Source organism: Mesitornis unicolor, unplaced genomic scaffold, assembly GCF_000695765.1.
Source record: "Mesitornis unicolor isolate BGI_N332 unplaced genomic scaffold, ASM69576v1 scaffold9240, whole genome shotgun sequence".
NCBI lineage: Eukaryota > Metazoa > Chordata > Aves > Mesitornithiformes > Mesitornithidae > Mesitornis > Mesitornis unicolor.
In genome coordinates, this window is record NW_010158970.1 from 1 (window position 1) to 11,051 (window position 11,051).

Here is an 11,051-nt window from a genome sequence, read left to right on the forward strand (position 1 = left end):
TTATTATTATATATTTATTACAACCTTAAGAAAGCACCCTGCAACAACGGTTACCTTCTGTCTTTGGCCAAACACAATCCATTTGCTTAGTTCCTTCTTCAGTTCCTGTTCATATTTCCTCACATCTGTCTTTTTTATTACTATTTTATTCTTGAAAGAGACAAACTCCTCTGGATCTAGCTCCTGGAAAACAACATTAATATAAAACAATGCAGTACTATTTATTTTGATATATTTTGCCCACAGCTGTGCATACACACCTGTGCCCTTGGCCACTTTTGCCAGACTTTTACCATTGTGTCATAAAGCTGGATGTTCTCTCTTGGAGACAGAGAAAGATCTGAAGGAATACCATAGTTCTCAATCTGGAAAGTTTAAACAAAGGAAATATAAAGAAATAATTTTGATGGAATCCATGTTGCCTTAATGTAACAGTTGCTAAACAAGGCTGACATCAATATTATGCTTACATGACTGACTGTTAATGCAGCACAGGGGTGACAATGTTCGATGATAAAATCACTGCCCTTTAAAGAACACACATACTTTTCCAAATCATTGTATCTTTCTTCATATAAGACTGTGAAGAGACCAAAATGTCATCATGATGCACTTGATTGTTTTTAAAAGCAAGTAGGTAAACCTGCAAGATTTGTTATTATTTAAAAGAAAAACCAAACCAAAATATATTAAAATTCACGCACCATGATTAAAGTTTTTGCAGAAGTAACACTAAAATTTATTTCTTAATTACAAAATATTCTGTTACACACCTAGTCTAACACGATACGATTTCTTTTGCTCTTGTACTTTAGATTTCACTCTACATTTTCTTGTAAAGTTCTTTTCAGAGTTTGTAGAGCTTCTTCCTATTGTATTCTCAGCACGTTGCCAATACCTTTTCACAGACTGTAACCACCTACAGTGCAAGAATAAAATAAGAGTTGTAAAAAACATTTTAAGAAAATTATTACAGCTATAATAAGTTAATTACTACAATTTGCTGAATTTCTCCTATAGAATTTCTGGTCTCTCATCATCTTCAGTGCAATTTTCTCCAGCTTATCCCAGGGTGCTAATAAAAAATGTTAAATAGCACTGTTTTATATATATATATAAATATATATATGTGTATATATATGTGTATATGTAAATAGTGCATGTGTCTTCCCTGATTTTTGATGGACAAGTGTGCTTATCAGGCTTTGGCAATTCAAACAGATGTAAAAGCCTCCTAAATTCCTCTGCAAGCTCAACTATAGGGTCTGAAGGAATATTAGTTCCCTAGAGTTACAGTGTTGTTTTGTGTCGACTGAGATAGTAAGGGTGGCATAATACATATAACAATATAGCTCCAAACCAGTTGCCTCCCAATAGTAATTGATGTCTCTATCTAAACCTGCTCATATCCAATTTAAATATGCTCTTGTGAGCAAGAAAACTCCACACGTACTCAGTTAGGTGTTCCGGGTTACTGACAGTAGCAGAAAGTGCCAAAAACGGACACCGAATTGTTACCAGAAGATGCTCCCAAACCTCTGCTCCAATTTCACCACCAAGACAGTGGACCTATGATTTTGGGAAAAAGGATTAAAAGAAAAGAAGTGGTGTTCTTTATCAAAGTGCACCCATAACATGAGTTGGTTTGCATTTTGCAAAAATCAGAAGTTTGGCAAGATCAGTACTGAATAATTCTTATGTTGTAGCAAATGATCATGAGATTCAAATCAGATGTCCAGTAAATCCCTCTCCAGATTTCAGTGGCTAGCAAATTAGTCTAAATTTCAATAATTCAATATTACAATCACTCACTGGCATTATTAGCAATTAATTCTATATACGAGAAAGAATACAGTGGAAATTTTAAATTTAGCAATATTAATCATTGTCTTTTTCTCTGGAAAGACTGGCATATACTGTATGATATGAAATGTGTATGATCTCAGTGTAGAATTCTCTATTTGTGCCACTGAGACAACAGTGGAGGCTTTTAGTTTTTCAGTTGACTGACTTGAGAGAAATAGAGGAAGTTCCTGGTAGCTTCAACTTAACTGTAGGTCCTCTTGAGGACTAACAGAGTTTTAAGTTCTTTCACTGGAGTACATAAATACTATCAGCGAACAGGAAAAAGCAAGTAAATCTGAATTAATATTTCTGAAAGTTGTTTTTTTTTACCAGCAGAAATGTATGTAACTAAAAAATAAGTAATTGGCAATTTTTTCTCAAGATTTTGCCTGTATTTGTTAAATTGGTTACTATTAAACGATACCTACCTCATCAAATATAACATATTGTATTCGTTTGGTCCATTTCTGGCAACAAGGTGACAGCATCAAGATTTCTAAACATTGAGGCACTGTCACTAGTATCTAAGAACAAAGGTTTGTAAAGCATTATTTTCAAGTAAAATGACTAATCAACTACAAGTAGATTCTATATTTTAAAAGCATTTGAAAATATATATGTACTTGATTTTAAGGTAAGCAAGAAAAAATGAATGATTTGTAACTGCTATCTTCAAGAAGGGCAAGAAAGAGAACCCAGGAAACTACAGGCTGGTCAGCATCACCTTGATCCCTGGGAAGGTGATGGAGCAACTAATCCTGGAAACCATTTCCAAAACTACATGGAGAACAAGAAAATTATCAGGAGTATTCAGCAAGAATTCATTGAGAGGAAGTCATGCTTGACCAACCTCAACCAATCTCTATGATGAAACTGGCTTGGTAGATGAGGAGAGAGCTGATGACACTAAACTGGAAGGAGTGGCCAATATGCCAGAGGGTCACGTTGTCATCTAGAGGGATCTAGACAAGCTGGAGAAATGGCCTGACAAAAACCTCATGAAGTTCAATGGGGAGAAGTCCTACACCTAGGGAGGAACAACCCCATACACCAGTGCATGCTAGAGGACATCTAGCTGGAAAGCAGCTCTGCAGAAAAGGACCTGAGGGTCCCAGTGAACACCAAGTTGAACAGGAGGCAGCAACGTGCCCTTGTGGCAAAGAAGGCTAATGGTATCCTGGGCTGCATTAGGAGTGTTGCCAGCAAATCAAGGCAGAGGATCCCTCCCCTCTACTCAGCACCGATGAGGCCACACATGGAGTTCTGTGTCCAGTTCTCAGCTCCCTACTACAAGACAGACCAACCTAGTGGCCTTCTATGATGGAGTGACTACATCAGTGGACAAGGGAAGAGCTACTGGTATATTCTATCTGGACGTCTGTAAGGTATCTGCTGTATACAGACAACCAAAGGATTTTAATGTTTTTTCTTCTAACCAGAGCAAGTAATCAACTGCATGTCCCCTAAGGATGAATAGGTGAGGTTGTATACCATAGAATGAATGTTTTGGGTAAGCAGTTAGAGGTATGCTTAGATTTTTCCTGAACTTTGTATTTAGTAATGGCACAATTGTTATAATTAGAATTAACATTTTCAGAAGCCAGATGCAATACAGAAGTTATTATTATTATTATGTGTTAAAACACGCATACAAATATACCTGAGAATTCATTACATCATTGCGATAATCTCGTGTGAAGACTCCACACACTACCAATCCATCCGGAAGTTTCTTGGTGAACCGACTGTATATAGTTCCCACCACTTGGTTTACAAGGGCCTTAAATAAAGCAGGTCATTAACAAAATGGGATAGTGTATGTCTAGGGGCATGTGATATTCTGAGACATATAAAAGCATTCAATTTTGGCACTGATATTAATATACTAGACTATAATGTACTACATAATGTACTATTATATCTAGACTGTCAACAATGTTAATTTTATAAAGATGTGGTACTTGATTTTCAGTTATACTCCAAGGCTTTCAAAGAAAAATAAAAATGTTGTGTAAAGAGAATTAATTCTGTATTTTAATTATTTTCAAAGCAGTTAAAAATACAACACATTCTACTGCATCTACAAGCACTTTAATGATTTTAACATCCTGAGGCTACACATATAAAATATGTTTATCCACCCAGACTGATATTCAAATGAAAAGATGATTTTGATGCCAAATCTGAGTATAAACACACAAAAAATTATTTTACTTCTAGAAAACAATCCATAGAGATTGCTGTTGAATAACAGCACATGTAATTCAATATCCAAGAATTATATTACTGAACATTAAAATAAGTTTTGAAGAAATCAAAACATTGTGCCTCAGCACTTAAGTCAGTTTTTAACTACTAGGATAGAGCTGTCATTAAAAAAATATTCCACTGCCTGGAGTTTCATAAATTGTCTCGTGAAGCATCTAACAGTGAACTCAATTAGAAAAAGACAACTTGACTTGCTTGGTCATTGTTCTGTTTTAATATTACTTTTACTATGTTGGTAGGTTTTTGGTACTCTCACTATCTACTTAACATGCACTTTTGTATGTATTAGTATTTCTGACCTTAAATTAACTATACAGATACTAATAGACAAAAACTCTACATGAGCTTAAAAATTTTGAAGATTATTTTGTAAACATGCTGTTTCTAATAAATGTAAAACTGAATGTAAGGACAGCATTTCTAATAAAAATATGTATCAACTATATTTGTTGATATATATTGTATGTTTGTAACTATAATGAGTTAGCCTAAACAGTTTCAGAATTATATTGAGGAATACCAGTCATACATACAGAATAGGCAGTAAGATGCAGCCTTACCTTTGTAGGAGCAACATACACAACTACTCCATCATCGCTTGTTTTCAGAACTTTTTCCATGCAATAGTATGATGCATATGTTTTTCCTGATGAAGTGGGAGCGACAATCACCGCAGACTCATTATTATCTACAGCATCAAGAAGTTCTCGCTAAGAGAAAAGCAGTTACTTATGTCAAAATGTCTTGTTATGAAGCTCTTATTGAGTAAACCAGCTCTTCCTGTGAAAACATATCTTATTTTTGCATGTATTCAATATATGCAGATTTACATACTTCATATACAGATTTTAGACTACCTAAAAGTTAACCTAGTCATTTTATGACTGTATTCTTTTCTATTAAATTGTTAGCAGAAAAAAATGGAACTACAAATTACAACTTGTCAATTCAGTTCTTTGATCTAAGACACAGATGCCAGAACATTTTGTTTCCAAACCTGGACATTTTCAAATTAAAAAATAAAAGCAGAGGTGTATAATTTAGTTCCAAAAACATCATTGTTTTATAGAAGAAAGTATTTTTCCTTGCATTATAATATAAAACTGTCCAAATCTCTCTTCTGCTCCTAGCATACAGTGCTTATTAATCCGTTTTCTCTTCTATTGTTTTCTTCCTCCACCTTATATAAGTCTGCAAAAAGATGGGGGAAGGGGTACAGAAGAGGAAAGAGACCCTATTAACCCTATCTTTCTCTATCAGCACCTATGCAAAGTCCCAAGTTGCTTTTCAAGCAAATAACTGTTCTGCAGATACGGACATGCAAAGCATCAAATTCAGCTGGCCTCTCCAGTCCAATAACTAAAAAAAAAATCTGAGTTAGACTTACTCTGCTTTAGACAGGAAAGTTCTCAATTCATACTATGTGTAATTCTTTAGGGACAAATATGCAGAGGATGAACAGTTAGAGATTATCCAAATGGGGCATTACAACAATCCAATATGGTAATAAGCAGTAAAATCCCATGGACTCAGCATTTCTTATGTTGAATTCCTTGGGCCAAGCTCTCTGTAGAAAAGCTCTTAGTGTAGAAAGAATATGAAATACAGTCCAAAATTATCTATTGAATTTGTTAAATTTGTTTAAAAATTAAATTTGATAAAACCCACTATTTTTGACAAGTATTTTGACCACTATTTTTGACAAGTAGTATAATAATGTGTATTTTTAAATGAAAAAAAATTTCAAAGATCATTTCCATTAACTTTATGCAAAAAATCCGTGTCTCATTACCTGCCAGGTATCCGGTATGAAATGTTGCACTCGGGAATCTGGATCATTTCTCTCTTCTCTAAGCAAGTAATAATCCATGTATTGTAGCTGAAAGCGAGCTGGACCCACTTCAATAGCATAGTTACTTATATTCTGATTATCACTTTCTCCTGTCTATAAAGCCAAATGAAAATTCAAGTTGGTCTGAAAGCTAGCAAGAGATTAAGAAAATAGCACATCTTTTGCTCTGTGGAAGTCTGCAAGCTTTGAAAAACATATGAAAGTGCAGGTGATTTTTAAATAATTACTTGCAGAAATCTACACCATATAGCCTTATATCAGGGTTATGTTTGTATCTCTCCAAAGGAGACTATGCTCCAAAAATAATATATCTTCCATAGCCCATGGTAGTGTTGGTGGTTTTTTTGGTCTCAGAAGAGCTAACAAAACTGGCTAGCAGGCAAAGCTCAGTCTCTTCACGTATTGCCTGCCAGAGCCTTCTCATTCTATATTTATGTCTCTTTTCTTCAACCTGCTCTGACTCCTTGTGCAGTGAATCACAGTTGCAAAAGGAAATCCACCATAAAGACTGACTGTGATCCCAAATTTTGTAAAGCACTGTGTTTTTCAAAAATGCCTGTATACCCTAAAACATACCAAATGTAATGTTCATGAACACATTTGGTTACAACATCTGATCTTGAAATCTGTGTAGAAAAGCATTATATGTTACAACATATACCAGAAGATCAGAAAGTCACATAGTAATTTAGGTTGTCAGGGATAGTTAGATATAAATTAATACAGCTAGAAGCAGGTGCCATTAGATCAGGTCACTGAGGGGTGCGTTCAGCCAAGTTTTTACTATCTCCAAGGATGGAGATTTCATCACTTCTTCAAATTCTTGAAAGAAATATTTTAAGTTACTCCTGAAAATTTCAGTTATTCCTAAAATTCCACCAACTTTTCAATAGTAACAATCAGAAACAAGCAGCTGCAAAAGCAAAAGTAGGTCCAAAATGGACTGACTGATCAAGACATTAAACTTACCAACATATCACTTCTACCTACAAAGAGTTACAAGAGACCTTTTGAGACTCTCAGATCCTACAATTCTACTTCTTCAAATGTAATACACTTCATTTGAGGCACCAAACATCCTTAAAATACCTATGTAGTCAAGAGCAAACAATCATTGTACACTGGTTAAATTCACATAGAAAGAGACAAACAATTCCCACTCCTTAAGGGAAGAAAATTTCTTACAAAACAATCACTTCTTCCCTCACTCCTTAGTTGTGATCCTCAAGGAAGGATGATAAACACTTTCCAGAAATAAGCATCCAAAAATTCCTGAATCTACTGTGCCTGAAAAATGAGACACTGAAGTGATTGATACTGGTTTTACAGTTCACTGTAAACTTCTTTCCTTTTTCTATCGACTCCATATTCTGCAGGCTGAGTTACATCTTCCCTCTTCTGTCTGAGAGCCACTTTAACATCCCCTCTCCCTAATAATATTCCATCTACACACAAAGATATCAAAGTGCTCTTAACACTAAATCAGGAGTGGGCAGGTTGCTAACATGCAGAAAAGCATACAGCCAATCCTTAGAGAAATTACTTCAGAGCCAAATTCAATGTAGCTACCAGTGGTCTCAGCTGTGCTAGCAAGAACAAGCAATCCAGTATCTGAAACTGTTTCCTTCGGAGGGGATCAGTAACACCATAACAACAAACAGAATAGTTTTCATCTGCCTGTTTCAAAGAATTCCCTTTCTAAAGTAGCACAATTGGGCCTATTAGAAAGCAGGTGCTCATCACTTCGCTTTTTTAAAAGTTTTTGGTTTTTTTACATGTGATGAGTTGAACAGCAGGTACCTCTCAGAGATACCTAAGGCCTCAGGCAGACAGAGCTACAGCAGATTAATCTTGATGCATGTTTCAAGGGGTATCTTTGCAGCCATATAAAGTTCTATATACTAAAGGGGAAGCGACCTATTGTACAACTAGCCCTCACATCAGGCAGAGAAATGTATCCATGGAACTAAAAAAGATTAATATCTGAAGTTCCAAATCTTATGGCACAATACAAAATAAAACAAAATCAATATAGATCTTTTGCGCCATCCAATGCTTAAGGAAATGCCATTGATATTCAGCTACAGATTCAGTTACAGTAGAATGATTACAGTCAATAAAGTTACCTGGCCAGATAGAGAGCATGCCAAATTCTCAAATCCAAGAACTCTTAGATATCTGGTCAGCTTTTGTAGATGTGCTTTGTCCAAGACATCTTGATATTTTTCAAGGAGGATATGAATTCTCCTCATGACTTCAACAGCTTTGCTTAAATCTTTCGATTTGTTACCTTAGAAAAAAAACCCTAGAGTTATTTAAGAGCTGATTGTATCACTGTGAGTCTTCTGATATTAGGTACTTTTAGAAGAGACCTTATCTGTCCAAACATATTTATGACAATTTAAAGATTAATTTTATTTAAAGGCAACCAGACAAAGAAAATCCACAGTTCTGTGACCTCTACAAGGAGTGCCGCTGAAGACCAAGCACCTAAATATTTCTGCTTCTATGCACTCAGCTGTAAAAGGGAGTCATACTTACAACATCTACACAGTAACTGAGCTCTCCCATTTCACCTTCATGACCCACACAGTTGTTACTCAATCTTATTAGCAACGTATTTTACTCCAATGTTTACAACATTCCTCAACATGTTTAGAGCAGTGTGTGTTTGGACTCTCTTGACTGAGGGTATGGACCGAACAAGTTAATTCTGGTGAAAGAGCATGCCACTAATCACGGTAGCACAGCCTTCTGTGCAAATCATCATCATTCAGACTATGAGCTAACCACCTCAGCTAATTAAACAATTCATTGCAATATAGATACATTTTAGCATGCATGATCCATAAACATTAAGGATATATACAATAAAATAGATTTTTTATGTATGCAATGTTTACAAAGCAAAAAAGGAAAACAATTACAATCTAATTTAATTGGATACTTTAGGGCTGACTTAAAGGATCTTGAAATTGCAAAAGGGAACCAGAGCCTGATAATACTTAAAAACACCTTTCATGCTCCTGAAACAGGGCTGTACATCTTTATCCCAGCTGAGAATATTGAAAGTAAATCACTGTCTTGGTTAAAGGGAGTGGAAGTTGACTACTGAATATGAATTTGTCTACCACACCTTGCTTTCTGCAGTGCTCCTTCCACACTTCTAAACAGATGGACAGTGCTGTCATTTCTACACTGAACTTCACAGATTTACTTTTAAGGGTCTTGAGAAACTTCTCCAATTTCTTTATTCCAACAGTCAGATTTGCTTTTATTTCCTTTTCAGTTGGTATATGCAAGGCTTTCCATTGCTCCTCCTCTTTCTTTTCTTCTTTACTTTTCAGTCGCCTGATGTTTTCCTCTGCAATTGCTTCTGCTTTACTTTTCTATCCAATAAAATGAAGATATTTAGAAATAATCATCACTGTATGCAGGCATCATCTAAAAAATGTTAATCCATAAACTCAATAACAGCAGGTATATTATAGTGTTCAGTTCATCTGTGAGATGTGTTGTGTTTTGTGAATTGTTTAAAATAGTACTTCATTCCGAAGGAGATATAATTTCAGAATATCAATATATGTTGATCAAAACAGCTTCCCTAAGCTTCATTTTAAGTCAGTATAAAGCTTCACCAGTAGTATTAAAAAAGTACAAATACAGAAAAATACGGCTGAAAGATAACAATAGCAATTCTGATCATATTGAGATGCTTTTCAATAAGTTAAATAAAATAAGGAGTTCAACTGTACTTGAAGTTAACAAAGTTATTTTATATTCAGACTTTTACAAGTAATTCAACAGGCCATAATCTGTAATCCATAGTAAAGCCTATTATGAAATATTACTCAAATTACTATTGCTCAGTATTGTTCATGAGTATGAAAGTACATGCTACATATACCTGTGATGTCTGACAACGTTCCTATAGTTAGGATTAATTGCAATGTCTACAGGGTCCTTCACAGGGTTTCCAAATAGTGAAGGGAAATAAATAACTGAATAATGGTTTTTCCAGTATTTCTTAATAGTTTCTTACATTAAAATTAAATTAATGAACTCCAGTTTCCTTCACTCCACATTATAATAACTGGCCATCAGCCAAAAACCTATTAAACTTTACAGAGTTCATATTTATTGATTTTTTAAACTTACTTGTGCCTGTTAAAATATAATCACTCATCAGTATTCCTAACTAGGAACAAAAAAACTTTTGCCAATTAGTTAATTAACATGAAGTAAAAAGGCAACTTAAATTTCTCCAACTGAGAACTATCAGTGCACTCAAAAGATAAAACTTCAGCTGTGGGATTCATACAGTAGAAATCCTTTTCTGGATAATAGAAAAGAAGATCTGAAAAGAGCAACCTGAATATACTCACATGCTTTTTTTGTGTCTTTTTGACAGCAGCATTAGCATTCCCTGATGCATCCTTTTGAAGAACAATAGTTTTTGAAGTGCTGTCTTCCAAAGTGCTTCCATAAAAATGACGGAAAGTCTGTAACTTTTGTATTTGTTTTCTTTCTTCTGGATCTTTGGATTTTGCTGTAAACAAGTATAATTGATTAAAAAACTCTCCAGCCTAATGTATTTCCCAGAAAAGATACCTGGGTAATGGATAAATTCCTAAAAATCCCTCATTGACCTAAAGGGCCAAAATCATATTTCAGAAGAGGCTGGCTACTAAGACTCACTGAAATACAACAGTACTTTGAATTATCTGAGAGACAGACAATAGATGCAAATTCAAACTACTTTAGGCGCACATTAAAAATACTGGAAAACTTAACAAGCAGAATGCTTGGAAAGAAATTATAACTACTTGAGCAAAATGCCTAGGCTTCTCACACAGTTCATGAAAATAGGAAGGCAATTCAGAGACCTCTTCTCAATGAAAACAAGACACTGTCATCAGAACATAAATAAATAAAGCTGCTGGAAGAATAATTATTTTAGCCAATTGAAGATACTGAACCAAGCACATGGATACTTCCACACTCAAGCCTAGGTGTTTCTCTCTGCCCTAAAATCAAAATGATGAGTCAGTTTCTGAGTACAAAGACTCATCGCAGAAAAGGGAAA

General features: G+C 34.9%; 1 protein-coding gene across 1 annotated transcript in view; it reads right to left on the minus strand.

The window, feature by feature from the left end:
- Nucleotides 1–54: 54 nt before the first annotated feature.
- LOC104541170 (probable ATP-dependent RNA helicase DDX60) overlaps nt 55–11,051 on the minus strand; it is a gene marked incomplete at its 3' end in the record, with an annotated part of 24,504 nt that continues 13,507 nt past the window's right edge. Inside the window, exons 12-23 of the mRNA XM_010185155.1 lie at nt 10,351–10,514; nt 9,102–9,354; nt 8,092–8,255; nt 5,906–6,058; nt 4,674–4,823; nt 3,506–3,625; nt 2,274–2,369; nt 1,454–1,569; nt 774–919; nt 471–580; nt 261–365; nt 55–183 (exon numbers count right to left, since the gene is read on the minus strand). Of these exons, the coding sequence (XP_010183457.1) occupies nt 55–183; nt 261–365; nt 471–580; nt 774–919; nt 1,454–1,569; nt 2,274–2,369; nt 3,506–3,625; nt 4,674–4,823; nt 5,906–6,058; nt 8,092–8,255; nt 9,102–9,354; nt 10,351–10,514 (1,706 nt within the window). The remainder of the gene's footprint in view (nt 184–260; nt 366–470; nt 581–773; nt 920–1,453; nt 1,570–2,273; nt 2,370–3,505; nt 3,626–4,673; nt 4,824–5,905; nt 6,059–8,091; nt 8,256–9,101; nt 9,355–10,350; nt 10,515–11,051) is intronic.